Genomic DNA, 21,800 nt, shown 5'->3' with positions numbered 1-21,800 from the left:
CCAACCAATTTTGATTGGCAGTCCAAATAATCTGTGACCATCATGCCAAATCTCAATCCAAAACGCAAAAAGCTGTTGGTTTTAACGAAGGAAACTTGGGTGGGGAGCTTCACCACCTTGCTGATGGCAAGCTCAACACTTATATGGCCAACTTGAAAAAGTCTCCTCTGTTACTGCAGGAGCTACAGATCACTCAAAGAACAGAGAAAGAGGAATTATGTATATCCCCTAACCATGTTAGTTTGTTATAGACCATTTTACCAGTGCCAGCATGAAGAAAGGCAAACAAACAATACTGCAGAAATCAAATTCATCTCCAAACAGGCACTTCATATTGGTAATGTAAAAAAAACGCAACTTATCCACTTTCTGAGAAATGAATCAAAAGCTAAAATACTCAGTGACTCGGAACAGCCACAATACAGGAATTCCAAATAAACGCTTTTATAACAGAAGTTAGCAGTGTTAGCAATTCAAAACCACGATAATTCAGTTTCTAGGAGAAAAGATGCATAGGAAATAGCATGGTGCCCACACTTTGTCTTGTTACTGAAGTGGAAAATTCCTGGAAGTGAACAAATTTGAGAGCTTTAAGAGTGATTAACTATTTTGTGCCAGAAGGATTTCAGACCTCTAGATTGCATGAAAGCCAGGTGATAAATAGCAGTGACTTACTGCAAAGGGCTGCGGTGTAAAATGTTCACTTGAAGATTAAGAATTAGGGCTGGAGAAACGTTTGTGACAAACAGTGAAATTGCCGAAAAATTGAGTTCCAGCAGGTCAGAAACTATCTGCGAGGTGAGGTCAAACTTAGTGAGTAGTTTCAGCTGAGAAAACAATTCACTAGAAATACTTTTCTTAAAAAAAAAAAAAAATTAAAAAGCATTAAAAAATGCATTGACAAAATATTTGATTCTGACCTGAAATGCTAGTTTTCACTTTGTAATAAAATTTAATGCCTCAATTTGCTATTTTTATTCAGTTTTCCCTACCCCACTTGTTAATTATTTTGTTCCATTTGAGTACCAAATGCAAAAAATCCCTTATTCAGTCAGCTCCAGTGGACACAGCTCTTCTTGCAGTAACTGCTATGGTAATTACAAACACAAACCTACTGAAGCAGGTTACAAGGAGAGGTCTCCCCAGTAGCTGTGTTGCCAGCTGCAGTGCTGATGTCTGGGTCATTCCTAGCCATTTAATGGTCATATCTGGATCTGTGATACCTGCTGATCAGACTGGGTCTTTGCATACGTTTTACAATGTTGACCCTTTTGTATCTGCATCACTGTTTGCGAATTCATTTCTTACCTTTCTAGAGAATTTCATGTTTCACCACCCTACCCAGAGATTTGCCCATTGTATAAAGTCCCACCTGTTTCAAGAACACAACCTGTCCCCTTCCAGTTGGTGTGTATTTAACAAACACCTTCATTGCCAGAGCCTACTTCCGCCTCTATGCATTAGCAAAGTCCAGAAATATTTTTTTTTAAATTGTAGCATCTCATGGAACATCAGTGAAAACATGCTGCACCAGAGACAGAAAATACCAAGAATGTCTAGTTTAAAAAAAAAGAAGAAATTATTCACCTGGTTAAAATAAAAAAACCCCATGCCTTAGGAAACTGCACAGTTGTTATTTTGACAAGGTATTAGACATGATTTGCTCACAGTTGCAGCATCACCTTTAGGTTTAAATCTAGTGGCCTAAAAGCATGACAAGACATTTTTTACTCAGGAGAATTCTTGTCCCATCTGCATTTTCTTCTCTCAAAGTTACTGAGATGCTCATAATTACCTCGAGGCTAAATTTGGACCATAAAGTGATAATCTTTTTTTTGTTGTTGCTTCATAAGTATTTCCACAGCAAAACAAATGGAATGTTACAAAGAGGCTTATTACATCAAATAAGGAATTAGCAGCAGGAATCAATAATCTCCAAAGTAACAAAGATCCTATTTCCAGGCAAATGCTCTTAACTTCAAAATAAACAAAAAAACCCCCATGAAACAAAACACTTCCAGAGGGACATTCAAACCCTATGTGCTATGCTGAACAGGCTGCAGCCTTTCTCTTCGTCTTCTGCATAGTGTGACATCAGCTTTTTACATCTTCTCCCTGAAGTTTCAAGGGCTCAGTTCAACCCCTACTGAAGTTTATCCACTCTTAGTTTTCCGACTAATATCAGGTGCCTGCACTCTTGCCTGCACATTCCCCAGCTCCCCCTGACGCTTTATCAATGTAAAAACCTGCTTCATTACCACAACCTAGCTGCTGGGGGGAGACCAGTATTCTTTTCATTATTTTTTTCCTTAATTAGAGCTGATGTTGAACTGTGGAGGAGGAGAGAATGCTCAATGACATCTTCCATCTTCCTTATATAAAATGGGAGTGAAACCTGTTCCTTGCCCAGCTGACCTGAAGAGTCCTTTCTCCTTTACACTTCAGACACTTCTTCTTAAACCCCATTGGGACAGTGTTGCAGATGTCTTCCCTGTGACATTTCACATGAGGGTGCTATTAAAACCCATATTTTTGCAATTGTTTGTCTTCTAAAGAAAGATTGCCTTAAATTGGTGATTGTTTTTTGAGCTCCTTACTGGTCTGAATAGTTTATGTAGCTGGCATTCAGGCACAGAGGCTGAAGAGAGTTAATATTTAAAACATTTTGTATGCAAGACAAGCAAAGTATGTTTGTCCATGGCTGCTCACACGCCATAGGAGAAGCCTGGATTTCCCTGCAGGGCATACTCAGATGCCAGGACTGAAATACCTCTGTCCTGGGCTTTCAGTGCCCTGGTTTTCTGGCATCCACTTGTTTTCTGCATATCCAGCTGCAGTAAAGGCAAGGAGAGGGGGCTTGGAGAGAGGTAGAAAAGGGAACCAGCACAGTCACCCTAACAAAAATCCCTTCTGAACATGTACCGATGATGCGCAAAGCATTTGTAAAATTGGAAACTGCACCTACGGCTATGAGAGGCTGCAGATTTGTACTAAAACATGCTGGCTAGGATGGCCTGGGCAAACAGATACAGTGCCTGCTTCCCAGTTCTGCTCAACTTCATTATTAGTTTAAAACGTGCAATTTCTCACGCATTAGCATTGAGCTGAAGTAAAAGAATACAATCTCTCAGCCCCTCCTTCCAGCTCCCACTAGCCACAGCCATGTGGACTTGTGTTTTCCTTTACAAGCATACTGAATTTACATCTGTATCTTATAGTTTATTGGGTGTTAAGCCCACTCTCATGACTGGAGATTATCTAGTGCTAATAACAACTTTGCTCCTGCTTGACAGCAGTGGTGCTCTGCTGAGCCCAGCTAATGAACACCAGCTGCTAAGGAAGAGGGGAAAAAAAATGTCTCACAACTACTACACTCTGTCAGCTTTTCAAACTCTGATGAGCAGTGTTTTTGGCAAAACATGCATCAAATACAGGTTTCAATCCTATTTTCTTACTAGAGCCATTAGACCATTGCTGTACTCTGCACTACTGGAGATCACTGCTGTTGTACAGACAACAGACAGCACCATTGCAGGCTGTCTGGGACATTTCTGAGGGGAGCAAGCTCCCAATTCCCCAAATTGAGAAAGAACAATAAATTGCTGTTTGTTCTCTCTGGATCCACCCAGAGACAGAAAGTTCTGAAGGCAGATCTTAAGGTTCTGCTTCGGATAGCTAGAAAAGGAGAAAAGAGCTATACAAGGGTGCAAGGAATTTGAAAACTCTTGGAAGTGAAACGGGGACTCTGGGGTTCCTTTTTGCTATGGCAGAGGTGGACTGAGGGGATGGGGAGGTGCAGGGCTGAGAGAAATGCTCGTTGAGGGAAGTTGGGTGTCTGGAGTTGATTTCCATGTGAATACAGTGTGCCCGTGAGATTTTCTTGTTTAGAAACTGAATCCTGGTAATTTTTTCCATGGAGTGGAGCACAAGGAGTTTGGTCTCAAGGGCTAACCCCATACTCTCTTGGAACTGAAGTGAGCTAGAGACTTTTATGGTCTACATGTCACAGACAGGCATTTGTCAGAGCTTGTGACCCAGCTAAATTGTCTGTGCCGGCACAGTCATTGTGCAATAACCCAAAGCAGGAGAAATTTGTCAAGCATTGCATCAGAATAGCTTTATGAGACACATTCACAGTAACCTTAGACTGGGGGAGTAAAGGGAGTCAGGATTTGGGAAGATCTGAGACAGAACTTGGCCACTCTGCAGTGCCAAAGGCACACAAAAAATCAGCCAACAACGTTGTGCACTTCAAAAGGCAAAGATGTTGCCAATACACAAAGACTTTGTCAGCTCTTTTGATACCTTGCGCTATCACAGAATGGTGGAGGTTGGCAGGGACCTCTGGAGGTCATCTGGTCCAACCCCCCTGCTCAAGCAGGGCCACCTAGAGCCAGGATTGTGTCCAAATGGCTTTTGAATTTCTCCAAGGAGGGATACTCCACAACCTCCCTGGGCAACCTGTGCCAGTGCTTGGTCACCCTCACAGTGAAAAAAATGTTTCCTGGTGTTTAGACAGCACCTCCTGTGTTTCAGTTTGTGCCCGTTGCTTCTGGTCCTGTCACTGGGCACCACTGAGAAAAGCCTGGCTCCGTCCCCTTTGCACCCTCCCTTCAGGTATTTATACACATTGATAAGATCCCCCCTGAGCCTTTTCTTCTCCAGGCTGAACAGTCCCAGCTCTCTCAGCCTTTCCTCATAGGAGAGATGCTCCAGTCCCTTAATCATCTTCATGGCCCTTTGTTGGACTCTCTCCCATATGCCCATATCTCTCCTGTACGGAGGAGCCCAGAACTGGACACAGCACTCCAGGTGTGGCCTCACCAGTGCTGAGCAGAGGGGAAGGATCACCTCCCTTGACCTGCTGGCAATACTTTTTCTACTTTTTCCTGCTAGGGCATATTGCTAGCTCATGTCCAACTCGGTGTCCATCAGGACCCCCAGCTGTCAAGCTGCTCTCCAGCTGATCAGCCCCCTGCATATACCCAGGTGCAGGACTTGGCACTTGCCTTTGTTGAACTTCATGAGATTCCTGTCAGCCCATTTCTCCAGCTTGTCAAGGTCCCTCTGGATGGCAGCACGACCCTCTGCTGCATCAGCCACTCCTCCCAGTTTTGGGTCATCAGCAAATTTGCTGAGGGTACACTCTGCCCATCACCCAGATCATTAATGAATGATGTTAAAGAGGACTGGACCCAGTATTGACCCCCTGGGGTACACTGCTAATTACTAGCCTCCAACTAGACTTTGTGCCACTGATCACCAGACTCTGGGCTCGGCCATTTAGACAGTTTTCAATCCATCTGCCTATCCAGCCCATACTTCAACAACTTCACTGTGAGGATCTTATGGGAGACAATGTTGAAAGCCTTACTGAAGTCTACATAGACACTATATACTGCTCCCCCCTTGTCTAGCAGGCCAGTCATTTCATTGTAGAAGTTCATCATATTGATCAAGCATGACTTCCCCTTATGAATCCATGTTGACTACTCCTGAAGACTTTCTTGTCCTTTACATGCCTGGATACGGTTTCCAGGATTAGCTGCTCCACCACCCTCCTAGTGATCAAGGTGAGGCTGACCAGCCTTTAATTCCATGAGTCCTCCTTCTTGAATATAGGAGCGACATTTGCTTTCCTCCAGTCTTTGGGCACTTCTCCCAGTTGCCATGATTGATCAAAGAAACATTAAAGAAAATAAAGATGGCGCTAAATCTTTAGTACTGCTGGGTCAAATTCATCCTTTCAGATATACTTTTATACTGAATAGTGAGGCACCATTGTTCTCTCTTGAAGATTTTAACATGTGCCCCAATTGTTAAAACATGACATGTCTAGTGACAAGTGCACAGAACTGAGATAAAGGCAAGGTACAGTGATGGGCAGCTGGGAGAATCAAATCTGAGGCAGTCAAGTGCGCAACTATCAGGGAGGATGCTGAGACAAGTGAGCTGTGATGCCTAGTATTCTCCCACTGATGTCCTGCATTTCCCCATCACTGTCTTTATATCTGCTCCAAAATCCTTCAGACTGAGGCCAAGTGCTGTATAGTATCTTGAACCAGGGTGGTGTGGAGCGGCACTACTAGCACTACTGAAATGCAAGGAGAAACAAGACAGAATAAAGACTCTGAAGAGAAGAATTAGTGAAGACAAAGGGAAATAAATGTACCTCCCAAAAATGTGTCACACATGATGGGTTTCAGAGGCAAAAACCGTATCTTTTCACTGCTGCAGAGTCTTTTTTCATCTGTCATGTTACGTTAGAAAACATGACGGAATCCTTAACTGGCTGGAATTAGTGCAGTGCAAAATGCTGGCAGCTCTTGTAACTGCAGTAGAGTATTAGATTTTCTTTGCTAGTCTGAGGGGGAAGATGAAATGGATGGTAGAGTATCACATAGCTCTATGATCCCTGCAATTGCCCAGGTCTCTCTATCTCAGCATATATGTCTGCCCAAACAAGGGAAGGGCAAACAAAGGAAGGTTCTGGCCCAACCCAAGGGTGAAGGACTTTACACTCAGTTGTTAACTGGGAAAAGGGAAGGAGTCTCTGGGGATGTTCTGGCCCTGGGACATCAGCCACTCCTTCTCCTGAAAGGAGCAGAGGGAGGTTTTGGGATCAGCTGGAGAATGCCCTGCTGGGGAGACTCAAGAAGGCACCAAACTCCCGTCAGGGAAGTTGCTCCCCACTTTGAGACTGATGTGCAGCTGCAGTGTGTCTGTAAACCTGACTCCAAACACATCGATTCCTGTCAGAGGGGCTGCCTGCCCTCTTTCTTTTACTGCTGGAACCTGGATATTGGGGCAGGGAAGTCCTTGCACTGGGGCAGAGAGTGCTCTAGGAAAGCCAGGGACCAGAATTTGGGTGCTCCAACTTCCCGGTGCAAACAGGCCAAAGGAGCTCATTGTTCATGTTGCTCACAGGCTTAGCTGGAGGTAGGCCAGCTGATGGAGCTGTGAAAAGACCTCCATGGCAGATGGCCAGGCACCTTTCCCTGTAGCTTCTGTGAGGGCCTCCTAAGGATAGCATTTACTTGCAGTTTACATCTCCCTGCGCACTCCCCCATAGGGCGTGGGTACAACCGAGCTGCCATCTGCCATCCCACCAGGTGACTGAGGTCCCCCAAATGCTGCCATCCACCACCTCACCAGGTAACTGAGGTCCCCGTGCATGTGCAGGAGAAGGGGCCCTGGTCCAGGCAGCGTCCCTGTTCCCCACTGAAGGAGCAGGCTGGCGCCTTTGCAGCCCCTGCTGTTTGAGATTAGGGTCTCCTGCTTGCAAGGCTAGCTTTTAAATCTAAGCCAGTTGATTGCAGAGAGGCAAGAAGACCGTTTCTGTCTTGATTATTTCAACAAAGGAAATCATGAAGACTTTTCCTGCATGCTGAAAAACTCGGATATTCTGCAGGATAAATAGTCCAGCCTGACTTTATAGGTGCTTGATCATTTAGCAAACACAATATATTGAATGCTTATTTTATTAATTACTCATTAACCATTAGTGTTGCTGCCTCCTGAATTCAGGGATGTCAGTGAAGAACCAGGTTACTGAATTTACCTTGGTGCTAATGTGCTTTCCCTGTAGTTTGCTGGTTTGAAAATTATTTATCATCAGAAAGGCAAGCAATGAATATTACAGGCTGCATACTCAAGAGACACGTTGATATGGTCTACTGCACATGAGAACACTTCCTGTTCACTAATGTTATTAACATAAATGGTAGTTTTACATGGTCAGGTCTGAGGCTAAGGACTTAGTTTAATCCCTACATATGGTCTGTGAAGTGCTTATGAATCCCTGTGCACTGAAATATGGGCATAATTCTCATCCGTGCTTGCCTCTAAAAGACCCGTTGTAACTTTTCTGCACATATGCAAAAAAAGTCCCTGTCCATCTCTCGTGTTAACACTATGTCTTAGGGAAAACATGCAAAATTCCAACCTTACATAATTGTATGAGGTGTAATGGTAAGTATATTCGCTTTCTTGATACATTTGTCCAAAAGACATTTAATCCTATATAAAACATTAAATCCTATTTACTACAGGGCCAACTCTTCAAAAAGTCACCTCTGTTTACTCACATACAATAACCTGCATACGAAACTCCTGCGTTTCTGGACATAGACAGATGACCATGCACACAAGTTAGACTTACTTCTCTAGCAGTCCTACTTGTGCTCACAGTAATAGTCACAGTGCACATATATGAGCACACATATATTTAAAAGCTGATTGGAGTCAGGATAAAAAATTGGTTTTATGTGTTTGACTCCTTTACAAGGATTATCTATGTTAATCTCCTGCACATGTGTTGCCAAATAGGCGATAATACACTGAAGGGGAAAAAAAATGCAAACTGTAACTTCTGAGAGAGGTTAAACATTTTGCTTAAAAAGCAATTTCTCCATTTTACAATCATCAGCCTATAAAGTGAAATTTATTCCTGCCAGTCTGCTTCTTTTATCTACTTGTACTGCCATCTTGTTTGTTTCCTTTACGGAAATTACAAGGTCATCCAAGCTGAGCAACTGTTGTGCTTGTGATTAACTCCCCACAATCAGCAGACACAAAACATGAAGATTCATGGTTAGATTTTTTCAAGGTGGAAATTTATGAGCTCGTTCTTAATGAAGCTGCCCTAAATTTGTCAGCATTAACCAGCAAAAGAAAAAACCAAACAAACCACCTTTGTTTTCTTCTTTTAAGGCCAGAATATAATATTTTGAATCAGCTACTTCCTTGCTTCTGTTTGTTTCACCTGTTTCTATTAATATTTGTCATTCTTTTACTCAAAAGAGAGTACTACGTGGCCTCCACGTGGCCTCTTGTTTACTGGAGAAATAAAAGACTATTTCTATTACCGACATATGTTATTTCATTACTGCCACAAGCTTGCATTATATCACCATGAATTATTTTGCCCAGCAGAGAAATGTGGCTTCCTCTGAGGTAAAAGCTGACAGTGGTTTGACAACTAAAAGCAACATTGCAATCAATTCAGGGCAGAAAATGAAGGATACCACACCCCAGCTGAAACTGCAAAGGAAACTAAGGTAGACTAAATATATTTGTCTTGGCTGTGCTGACAGCCTGAGTTAGACGTCAAATAGAGACTGCGTCAGGGGGCTGAAGAGGATGGGAAGCACGAAGGGGAAATTGTAACCCCATAAGATATTCTGCCACAGCTTTTGCAGGAAAGGATGGGAGAAACAGATGTTGCAATGACAGTGCGGAGTGACTTGCACCACTTCCATGAGAGCAGGCAACGGGAGCAGTGACAGACCCCAGGAATAACAAATACCTTCCTGGGCTGGCGACATCTTTGATTGAAATGAACTTTTGACACGGAGAAAACACTTTCCATTTCATTAGTGGCCACACGGGTGCCTCTGGGGAGACCTTGCCCTCAAATGCTGCATCCTGCTGCCTGTTGCCTACCATTAAGAGCATTCCTCTCCTCAGCACAACGTTCCTCCTCCTTTATAGTAACATAAATAAATTATCTCTGCACATTTGGGGCCCCACCTTCTAACATGGAGAGACACATCTGCCCAAGGACAGACTACATCCACTCTGCGAGGCTTTGCTTTCATACATAGCAAAACATCTGCTGGCCCCCGTTGAGTGAAACTGGTGGCGGCAGGGGTTCATCCTGTCCCGAGGTGCAGCTGTGACAACGGAGAGATAACACTGCCAGGGCCCATCCGGATCATAGGTGAAGGACACTGTTCATCCCACAAACGAGGGAGCATGTAGAGGTGATGTGTTTTGTGGTGATATTATCCACTGTCATCTCCCCTTTCCCTTGATTGCTCCATTGACCTTTTGCCATAGCAAATTACTCAGATGAAGCAAATTCATGCTGTTAGTTGTTGAAACTCGTATCAAAACAATAGTAATAGCATGATTCGTGATGTTAGACTTGTCTTTTTCTGTGGTGAATGATGATGTTAGATATGAAAATTCCTAATATAAAGAGACAAGTCCAAACCGTGCTCAGAAATGAGGATCCTTGTCCTACTGAAACACAGTTAGATGTCTAAAGAGATCCTGATATCTGAATGTTTTTTTGAAAGCACAAAAACTTTGCTGTCAATGAGAGTCTGTCAACTAGTGGAATTTTCCAAAGTTCATAGGCACATATGTACATTTGGAGACCCCAACATATCTTATATATATATATATGCGCACGCATGCGTTTCTTTCAGTGGCTTGCCTGAGGTCAGAAAGCCCATGGAAGATGCAGCATTCCCAGAGCATTTTAACTACAAAGCCAGGTTTCCTTTCAGTGCAATAGAGCTTGCCAGGACATCAATCACAGAAAAGAGGGCTGACAACGGCCTTGAGAGTCCACCTCCCATCCGTATCCCCACACAGAACCCAGATCAGTTCTGCTCAGAGTATTTATTCTTGATGGTTGAGCCCAGATGTGTAATGATAACTCGGTTTCAGCTTGTCGCCCATAGATAATCACCTGCTTTTGCTGCCTTCCTCCTGATGCTAAGGGCAATTCAGATAGTTCCCTTAGGGCTTCTCACAAATGTACAGCTTCCTCACGAAGCTAAACTAAAAGGGAAAAAAATGCCTTTTTCCCTAGGTACCATCGCAGCTAAAAGTCAGGCTCAGCCCTTTGCGGCTTTTTTCAGTCGCCCCCATTCATGCATCTAGAGCTGTCGCATCGTCCCTTCTAATCCAGGATTTAGATGAGCTTGTTTACCACAATCCCATTTTCCGTGTGATTTATCCCCAGCACCCGACATGCGAAGAGGCAAGCTCCACACACACACACACGCGCGTGCGCCCTGCCTTTGGGGATGAGCTCTTGCTTTAGGCACTTGCTTTTCTCTCATTAGTGGAAGCTAACAATAAGTGTGAGGATTGCAGACGTCAGAGGTAATTAGGAAGAAATTATTTCACGTTACCCAACAAAATGAGGTCTGTGAATAAAGCCTAATCCTGCTGTCTGCCCATTCTTTTTATCCCTAAATGACTTGGAGATGGGGAGGGCACAAAATGCTCTCCACAGCGCCGGATGGGGAACAGCCATGAGAAGATTCAGCTGTGCTTGACAGGGGCCATCTTGCTGCCATCCTCTGGCTGAATAAACCCTCCCCTCAATGGGACTGCAAAGCTGTTTAATTAATGAACCATTTCAAAAAGTTGAATCTCCTCACAGCCTAAATTTTTAGAAAATTAAAATGATCACTTTGGACTATTCAGGCCCCTCAAGCCTCTGAAGCAACTGCTGTGCATTTTAACAACTGTGCAAGCCTTGCAGACCCGCCCTTCCTCAGCACTGGTAATATCTCTGTCACCTTCATGGTGATGCTGAAGACGCAATCCTTTTCCCAAATTGTCCAATTTTGCTACTCTTCTTTCTGGTTCACATCTCTCCTTCTGTTTACAAACATACTCTTGCTCTTTCTCCTGAGTACTCTCCCTCATGCAGAAGGACACACAGACAACTAGCATCTGATGTGAACAAGTCCAAAAACCTCACAGCAGCCTCATGACATTTTAAAAATCAATGGCAATTTTTTATACTTGTGGGAATTCACCAAGTTCATTTCATCACAGGATTTCTGTTTCTAGGCAGTATTTTTCAGTACAGCTGAGGAAGACGTAGTATTGATCAGGGAATGTGTAGAGTAGATTACCTTTCTGATCGAGGTAGTAGGTGACCATCATCTGTCAAACCTGCTGCTCCATAACAAAGATTTATGACTTTTCATGCTACATTTCTCAGTCACAGACATCTCAGTACTATTTCCAAAGCATCAATGGGACTATAAACACATCTAGCAGGTATGCATGTCCGTATCTCAAGTGTATATATTTACAGCCATATGCACACAGACAGTGTTGCTGTGATCTATTTTCATACTTCCTATCCTTTGCCTCGTGATACTTGCAATGTATTATTTATATTGCTTCAGATCAAGATTTTCCACTTGCTGGTGTAAGGACAGCACCCCATAAGGTATTGTAGTGAATAAATCTAGGGCTATACAAAAAACAATGCAGAGCACTACTGTATATCTGACAGAGGAGCTTGCCATTGATTCACTGCTTTAAAGCCAGCAGAACACATACAGTGACATACCCACAATATTCAGTTGAGCAATAGGATGTCCATCACTCAAAGTCACAAGAGAGGCAAAAGGTAGTGTGTGGACACTGCAAGAAGTTACTTTCTTCTTTATTTGTTTCTAATTTAATTATTCTCTATTTAATTAGTTAGTTAATGTGCAGGGGCTGCTCCCCCACCTCATCTCTCTTTGCTTTCACACCGGGCATGGTCTTGGGTTAAACGTGACTCTTACAACTGACAGCATTTGGCAGCAGCACAGCACAAAATCTTACTGGGCTGCAAAATCTTATCGGGTTGCCTGTGGCACCTGCCAGTGATGGGTAGCAGTCCCCTGACACGCACTGCTCGCCTGTGGACAGCCTTTATGTATCATCTCCCCTGCCTTGTGACCTGCAGCCAGCCTGCCCTCTGCCCCGAGGTGGGTAGGAGTGTGCTGATGAGACAGACATGATGCTGACCAGTAATAATACTGTGAATATCAAGAAGTTCCCTTAACATTGATTATTAGCAACATGATGATAACAATACTGGATTATCAGATTTTTTGTATGATTAGATTATCCTATTTCAGCAGGTGGGAAAAGTTAGGATGGAAGCAATTCAGGGAAAACAGATAAGGACAGTGCCATGCATTCTTGCAAAGCAGTGGACCAAAATCTCAGCTTTAATACTCCTGTATCTAATTGCTAGTGAGCACCTTCACTAGAGTTGGGGGGTTAAGTAAGTGACTCAAAAAAGACTTGAGTGCTTTAGAAAGCCTCTCTCTTAGGATGCGTGGCAGATCAGCCATAGCCTAAAGACACACGTTGTCTCAAGGTATGGGAGGGACTTTGTGAAAGACACGCAAAGAAACCAGGTCTTCCCAGTTCAAGGGAGTGCAAAGTCCTCAGCAAAGTCTGGTGTAGTGTATAGCTATACAGAAATATATAGATACATTTTCTCTATAGGGCTCTTGTGCTTACTAAATAATATGTTGATTGAGGAAGTCTGTGTGGTCTCTTATGACCACCATTATGATTCCCTGGTGAAACAGAAGTGCAAGGACCGGCACTGAAGCACGTGTCTCAGTACCAGGGGACAGTCCCACAGTCTCTGGGAGACATGCGGCTCTGCTGTGCATCATCCACCAGTGCTGGCTCTCTGCCTCACTGGGGCTCCTGATAGGCCATGCCTTTATCATTGCCCTTGGGTGAACCTCCAAGCTCAGATCCAGAGCCTCAGTCCTCGCTTCACAGTAATACCCCAGATACGCCCCACTCCTCTCACCCTGATGATAGCCACTGAAAGCTAAATCCAGGTCCTCCTGCCCCTCGATCTAACCTGAATAACCAGGGGACCAGTACTTCCCAGCAGGTCCAACACAGCCAGAGAGACAGGCAGAAGGCAGAAGTCTGTCTTTTCCCTGTGCCTGTTAACTTTCAGAGTCCTGTTTTTCCTCCTGTTTTCTGCTTTCTGTCTTACGGTCACTTATACACACTTCTTGAGCAGCTGTGAAACTGTGCAGGCACCAGAGGGATAAAATGGAGGAGGAGTTTGGGAGAAGCTGAGCAGGCAGAAAAAAAACCCCAAACATATCCACTTAAAGATTTACTTAGCACAGAAGGTCTGCATTTCAGAGTAGAAGATAATGGAGTTGTAAGGGTTTTTAGCAGCCAAGAATATGGCCTCCAGTATCCATTTCCTATCCCCAAATCACATGTGGTTATGAGCTGGAAGTTCTGCATCTTAATTCACTAATTTTGCTCCTTGCTTCATAGTTAGTATCATATTTTGGAGTAGTCCATTCTGGTTTGGTTAGAGGAGGAGGTCTTCTAATTAGTTGCTGTAATTGCTGTGTAAAGACTGCCCAGAAATAGTCTATGGTGCAGTGGCCTATTCATGTGGCTGGAATTCATGTGATGTGGGATCTCCTGCCTTTGCTAGGACACATTTTGCCATCTTGGGCAAAAAGCTGCATTTTTGCTTGGATCTACATGTGCTGAGCCACGATACAGGATACACACCAGTGAAGCACTACATTCATGTGAAGTGTTTCTATGATAGGCACAAAGGTGTTAATTTGTCTGAAGGCTGAGCTAATATTCAGGTGTGTAGTGGACCAGATCCTGCTATAAGATACAGTCTCTGCAGCCTCACCCTTACAACTGGTCTGGTGTAAGTCAAGGCACTATTCTCCCAGCATGGGAAACTGGCGACATGGTGAAGTCGACTGCTCTGGAGTCCCTCTACCAGTTGGCGGACGCAATAATAAAGTCATAACAATTTTCCGGGACTAACTGGAGGTTCAGAGGTTCCAAGCTACATTTAAACAGGATCTGAACAAACAGTTCTGAGCCAAATTGATTCCTGGCGCAACTCTAATAAGGCTGGAGGAACTACACCTGGGATGATTTTGGTCCCACACAATATGTCAATGGTCAATCTCTCAATATGCCTGGCTATAAGCGTCTTTAAAAATGACGTTCTCTTCATAGTACTAAATTCTGATCTGCCAAATGTGGCAGCCAATGAGCTCGCCCAAACTAGATACTGTGAGGATTATGCATAAATACTGAAGTACCGTAATCAGCCTCTTGGTGAAAATTAATTGATCCATTACAGACAATAACTATTTGCTGAAGTTTTTATTCTGCATTTTTTACTTCTGTAAGTAGCATATGTGATTTCATTGGCTGGCTATTTTAAACCATAGGGGACCATTGGTGGAACAGTACAAATCCCTCTAAAATCCAAAATTGCCAGCTGCAATTACAGACTGCATCTAGCATCTTCTCTAAGGACTATAAATGCTTCACTACTTTAATTTTGCTTGGCATTTGCATCACCGTGTGACAATTACTGAGCAATGGCAAAGGATGGATTCAGTAATGAAGTCTGGACAGTAAAGAAATACTGTCCAAATGGAAATATTCTCTCTATTTCAATCTAATATTCATCAGTCTGTGCACATGGATACATCACATTTAGACACAAAGCACTGGTAAGACAGGTACCTTCCTTTTTGCTGCTGAAATGTCTTTGGCTTTTTGCATGTTAGAGATGAGGAAAGTTGTTTTCTCCTCATATTTCTTGATTGTTTTTAACTACTCAAAAGGATGAGATACTAAGCTGTAAATACTAGTAATTAAAAGGTCAGACTGGCAACTATATTATTCCAGACAAGACTTGTGAAATTCTACCAACTTCAGTGATGTTACACTGGTGTAAAATGGGAATGAAACAGCAGTGGCTCAGCTGTTTTTTGAGTATATACACAGTTTTAATTATTTGAACTATTTGTGATTGCCCCTAAGTCCTAGCTATATTAGAAGAGAAGATCAAGCATTATACCTCAGACTGAATGAGCAGAGAAGCAACCGGGGAAACAAACAATGACATTGTGAGAATATGGGGCTTACACAGGAAGGGTTCTGGGTATTGCTGAAATTAGTTTTCCTTGTTAAAAAGAGATATGCTGAAGAAAGATTCTTTAATGGGGAAAAAGCAGGTTTTGGAGAGGTGAGATATAAAATATTTATAATAAAAAACACCTGGGGCACAGTGAGCTGTGCAGAGTCAATGTTTGCAAATGACACTATTTACCTTCATCAGACAGAGCAGTAAAACTTCTGAGAGACCTAAGTAATTCAGGCAAATGGGTGACACAGTGGAAATGCTGTTCAATGTCGTTGCAAGGTCAAGCAGTGCACAGTAAGATATGCTAAGAGACAAAAAATTCAATTCTTCACATGCTTCAAAAGGCTTGAAAATTAATCATATAAGCACTAGGACCTTGCTAACATGTGCTGCTTTTTGGGACCCAGAGCTCCATGTGCAGCTGCAGTCTAACAAGGTATTATTAAGCTGAATAAAGACTGGACTGAAAAATCACAGTACCAGCAACAGTGCAGCGCCATCTTGCATACTTGGGGCATCACTGCTGAGGCCCTTCAACAAGAATACTGCAGAATTAGACAGGTCTTGGAGTAGGCTAAGCATGATTCAGCACAAAGACTTTCAAAGACAGACTGGAAAGATGTGAAGTTTATTCCAAAGAGGTGACAAACGAGGCCATGAAAAAAAAGTAGATAAGATGCTGAAAGAGGTATTTGCCAGGAAGTCCTATTCTTCCTGTCTCCACAACATGGTAGTGGTGTTCCTCCCTTATCACCCTCACCAAAAAAAAAAAGAAAAAAAAAAGAAAACCCACAAAATTCCCAACAACCAGCTGGTCTTCTCCTTGTGGTTTTCTCAGAGTCACACTGGAAGGCAACTAACAGCATTCACCAGCTCTGCATATCACCAAGTTGATAACATAACAGTATTAAATTGATTACAGAAATCATGACTGGAGCATAAGAGGTTCTTAGACTTTTCTACCTGACCTCAGTTTACTAATTCTTGACAGAAATCTTCCACACTTAATGGCCACCCCTCTATACCTCCTGCAATACAGAAAACCAGAACAGCTGGTGAGTAACACTGTTATGAAGAAGAACAAGTCTAGACAGGGTAAATCTGTCCAACCTGACCCAACAAAAGCAGGTACTGAAGGACGTAAGTATTTTGGATCCAGAAAAGACTCAGCTACTCACGGGAGATGCAGTCAGAAGAGAAAATTATACCTCTGCCCTTTGGCCAAACTAATAGCCTATCAAATGGCACCTGCAGCTACAGTCCAAAATGTTATCAAAGCTGAGCATTTCCCAATAGTGCACCAAAATCAACCAAATCCACATAGTTCATGCTGATACTTAACACAACCAAAGATCCCATAGGATATGACAGGAAAATGAAATGGGGTGTTGTATGGGAAGTTATATTGGAGCAGAAATAATGTCTAGATTCTTTCCCCCCCCCCATGGCTTTTCCTCTTGAACATTGTGAACACACAGATCTCAGATGTTTACAGACTAAGGATAAAAACTGCATCCCACCACATATTTCCAAAAGCAAGAGTTAGAAAAATGTTTGTGTCCTACCTTGTTAACTTTGTCCCAATCTGCTGCCTAAGTTCAAGCCTCTCTTCATCAGTCTGCATGGGGAGGATGTTCTTTTCCTCCAGCTCTCGCTTGGAAGGCCTGTTGCTTAGTTTGATTGCTAAAGAGTCCTTCCTGCAGACTTTCATTGCCAGGGAGCCTGTGGGAGAGAGGAGAGGCTCTGCCAAAGGAGGTGTCATCATTTCTTTACAGCATGCAGCAGACAACTACTAGCCAAGGGAGGATACTAGGCTCTCATTTACATTGGTATGGATTCTGGGAAAAGGGGCGTCAATTAACTTCATGTGCTCAGTTAACCTCAATTCATGTCATAATACAGGAAAACTGAATTTGGTAGGTATACAGGAAAAAGAAAATAAATATTGCTCCATAGAGGGGAGTGGAGAAGAAGGGCTTGTTTCAGAATTGCTAGTAGCATCTGTAGCTTTCTCTAGCACAGTGTTTCTGAACCATGTAATGGAATGAATAATTCAACCTCAGAATCTGGGCAGGCAGCAGAGCTACAGCATGTGGAAAGAGAGAGGTATCCCTCTCTCTTGCAATGCAATATCAAGACATCCAAGCTAGCACTAGAAGGAATCAAAAGTCAATCAGAAGCAGCACAGATCTCTATGTACATTCTGACACTGCTTCTCAGGCAGTGACAGTAGCAAAGACACTGTGAAAACCAGTGGCCTTTCACGGCTCAAGCTTGCTTTCCTAGGCTTGCATCCAAAGCAGTTTGAGCAGGGAAGACAGACACAAGCAGACAGAAAGACAGAAACCCATGAGAGATTTTGGGCTTTGGCAGGAGAGTGCGAGATAGTGCAGTTCTGCTCTGTTTCTTAGTTTAAGAGCAAAGACTGCTTAATTTCACTTGCAGGGTAAGGGAGGATTCTGAGGAGATTAAATATGCCTGGTTTAGAATTTTCCCTGTGTGTGTTTTAAAAAGGGTGCTGTTTGATTGTACTGCTCCCAGTTTTCAGAAGAAAAGAAATCCAAGGGCCTGAAAGTTCAGCTTGGCCTGCAGGATGACAAGCAGTTGTCATACGCAAAGTACTGTATCTTGTCTTCATGGGAGAGTCCTATGATGCCACACCGAAGCAGGAGATGGGTTTTCTCAGAGAGGTCAGGAAGGGGCCACAGGTCCCTCTCCAGACTGTAATTGTGATATGGCTATCAATTAACCTCTTCTCTTCTTATCTGAGCCCAATTCTGTGATCGTGACCCCTTTCAAAGTATGTGAAGACTTACGATTCTGACATGATTTAATACTTACTATATATAAAAGCTCTGATTCTCTATTGGTGGCACTTATTTCACCCTGCTGAAGTAACTCCATTGAGCTGATCTTGACTTAAGCCAAAGGCAGGGCTTCTTTACACCACGGACTTGGGAAAGTGAATCCAAAAGTCAATTTCGAAGTGAACTAATATAAGCCAAAAACAGTCCTTTGAATTCTGTCTGAGAGCTACCCAGGCAGGGATTCATGTGGATTAGGGAAATCACTATAAATTCATACTACTTGTTATTTTGGATTAATTTACCAAGCATCCCCATGTAGTCAAGCCCTGAGAGATGCAAAAGCCACGGTCAAGAAAGAAAATTCACAGGCCTTCTGTTTCCCTTGTGTATTGAGAGTTCAGAGTAAAAATTAAATAAATGAGAAAGGAAAAATGGAATGAGTCTTACTTGTAAATAATGAGTTATCCTCATCTTCATCTTCCTCTTCCTCCTCTTCCTGTCTTGTGTAGAGGCAGGAAGAATCTTCATAGTCAGTTTCATGAGGCACATTTTCTTTATTGTCATCGCATTCGATCACAACAGTTGGCACTTGTCTCATGTCTGGAAGGCCCCCAGGTACTGTTTTTGTAACACTGTCACCTGTGTGTAAACCAGAGCTGTTGGGAAAGAAAAACAAATAAATAAACTAAAGGAAACAGCTCATTGGAAGACTGAGTTGCTTCTCTTACGGTATTTAGGAAAGTAGTGGTCTATCATCCCTTTTTGAGAAGAAACGAGGTCAGAAAGATCTTCATGACCAGCAAGACATCTAATGAGTTTAAACTGAGTACACGTTGGATTTAAGGTACAACACTTGTTAGGGAGACGTAGGGCAGCACACAGGCAGAAATACTGGCAGCCAGGAGTGAGAACTAAAGATCTGTGGCAATACAGTCTCAAGGCTTAGTGAGAATTGCACTAGCTACTCAGAGTGATAAGCATGTCTTCAGCCTGGCGTCTGTGTGACCTCTCCACTGACATGCAGGCAGTAAGGAGAAAATGTCTCACCTGAATGCAAAAGGAGGAGTAAGAGAGTGGGAAAGAAAGGTATAGATTGTAGAAGAGGATTGCAGAAAGGCAGAGGGAAACCATGACTTGCACTCCTTGGGCAAGATGATGTTGATTGACTTGAGGGGAAGGCAAGGGCACAACTCTCTGAAGCACAGGGGGCCGAGCATGTGAAACTGGGCTTGGAGAAAAGAGACTTTGGGAGCTGGTGAGAGTAACAAGGGAGGGACCTAAAACCTGGGAGGTTTATTTGCTAATGGCACAGTTATATGTTGTGGGGGCTGCAGTGACGATATCCCTTCTCCTGCCCCGGCTCCTCACTCCAGCCAGGTGCTGGAGATCCATCTGAATTGGAGGTAACATCATATTTATTTGTCACATAAAGTGTGATTGATCATTTCCTGCAGCTTACTAGGTTAAGACCTGTGGTCAGTACTGCTACCATCTAGCTCTGTTTATATGTTGATTTCAAAGCCCTCTACTAAGGAACATATCAATGCAAGTAGAGAAGCAGGAACATGAGAAGGTGAAGATCAAAGTCAAACAAAAGGTGAAAGGAAAAGTCAGGAACAGAACCAGGTTTCCCAACCCATTTTTATCTAATAGCTTATGTTGCTTTTCCAATGTGAAATGAGAACGAGAGACTGGCAGGCAAAAATGATGGCTGCTCAGGTTTATTTGTGAGTCAGCAGAAACTGCCCCCTCTCTTAAGTCCCAGCTGAGGCAACAGCTATATGAAAGGTGGGAAACATTTGCCTGTTGGACACTCTCTTTATGTCAAACTCCCATTTTACTTTCCAGAAGAACACAGGTGTGAAACCAGATGTGCTGGCCAAGTTGCACTTGAGGCACACAAATTTGGGTCTGACCTTACCGAGTGCTGAGTAGCCTCAATTCCCTTGAATATTTTAGCCTGCTCAGAATACCAGAGGCATTCTGCATCTTGAAAAAATGTTGTATTCTTCTCTTTAAATGATTTTCTACTGAGTCAACCTGAAACATTTCTCTTTGTTTCTAACCCTAAAGTTGACATGGACTCTTAAATGGCTGCCAGATAACATCCCAGAAAGACTTTTAAAAATGTACTTCTAGGTGTATAATGCCAGTCTACAATGTGCTTAGGGATTAAGGAGAAGAAAAGGCTTCAGATCCTGTGAGCATACCATGCTGTTATTATCATCTTCGTCTTCAAAGAAATAATTTTGTTAATTGCAACATTTACTATTGCAGACTAACCAACAATGAGATGTATAGCTTTACTGGATGCCCTGAAGAGAGGAACTCAATTTTCTTACATGTTTTGTACCACAAAGTAAGAGAGATTCGTGGAGAACTGGCTTGTGAATTTTTGTATTAGACTTCAATGAGTTTGACCCAAAAAATTCTATCCCAGAAGTAGTTTTAAAATTCATCAGTTGAATTCTCCTAATGACACATAAATGCACTACAGTCTTTACAAACTTTCAATTAACTTTTAATTTATTGATACGCTTTAATAATTTTAATTTTATGAACTTCATTTTTTAAATGTTTTCTCTGTAATCTATTTTTTGTGTAACTCTTTTTAAGAGGAAAGGTAGGAAATTCAAAAGCCTGGAATTAATTTCCAAGAGAAACTAAAATGCTGTGAAATTCTGTTAACATTGCTAAAAAAAAAAGAAATAAAAAACTTCCAGTGGTGAACACAACCACTGGATCATTCCGTTTTAATTTTAAAACAATACATACACAGAGAGTAAGTACAAGTTCACTAAGTCCCTTCTGGAAGTACAAATGAAAGGAGCCAAAAGTAGCAGTTCAGCATTCAGGACCATTTGGTGCTTCCCTGTTCTGTGAAGGATGTATGTAGGCTACAGATGCATCCTTATGGGCGTGCACACAGCGTAGCAGATATCAAAGTGGTTCACCAATTTAGGTTACAGGTATCGGATGGCAACAAGATTTACAAATTACCACAGAGGATCTTTATTTGAACTAGTGATCTAGAAATAGGTGGCTTCTCATCTCATTGTAATTTTTCTGAATCATCCACTTTCTTGATAACACCACTTTCTATTTTAAGCTCCTCATTTTTCCTGGTGTTTTGTGTTCTTCTTGATTAAAATCAGCCTTTTCCACAGCATTTTGACTAAGTCAGCTGTCTAAGCAAAGCACTTATGAAATACATGCAGTACTGCAGTATACTTAAGAAAGACAAATCAAGGTCACTGGATATTTCCATTGTGTATAAATTCCTCTGGGTCATTAGCAAAAACCCCACATGGTCATGTGGTCTACACCACAAAATTTTTTAGCATTATTTACCAAAAAGCACACTATTGTTTCAAACAGTCCATTTTAAATCAGCTTCGTGTTTTGCAACAAAATTAGAGAACAAAGCTACAGCTAAGCAAGTACTTGTTTTGAGAAGATAAATGTATCTTAACACATAGATTTGAATAATTCATAGCTGA

The 21,800-nt window shown here is 42.5% G+C and overlaps 1 protein-coding gene across 1 annotated transcript in view; it reads right to left on the bottom strand.

The window, feature by feature from the left end:
* Positions 1-21,800, bottom strand: part of PHACTR1 (phosphatase and actin regulator 1) — a 149,129-nt gene that overhangs the window by 29,095 nt on the left and 98,234 nt on the right. Inside the window, exons 8-11 of the mRNA XM_050891272.1 lie at positions 21,513-21,530; positions 21,323-21,329; positions 18,748-18,956; positions 17,059-17,215 (exon numbers count right to left, since the gene is read on the bottom strand). Of these exons, the coding sequence (XP_050747229.1) occupies positions 17,059-17,215; positions 18,748-18,956; positions 21,323-21,329; positions 21,513-21,530 (391 nt within the window). The remainder of the gene's footprint in view (positions 1-17,058; positions 17,216-18,747; positions 18,957-21,322; positions 21,330-21,512; positions 21,531-21,800) is intronic.

The sequence above is a fragment of the Gymnogyps californianus genome, chromosome 2 (assembly GCF_018139145.2).
Source record: "Gymnogyps californianus isolate 813 chromosome 2, ASM1813914v2, whole genome shotgun sequence".
Lineage (NCBI taxonomy): Eukaryota > Metazoa > Chordata > Aves > Accipitriformes > Cathartidae > Gymnogyps > Gymnogyps californianus.
Note: the sequence above shows the minus strand (reverse complement) of the source record. Positions and strands in the feature narration are given on the sequence as shown.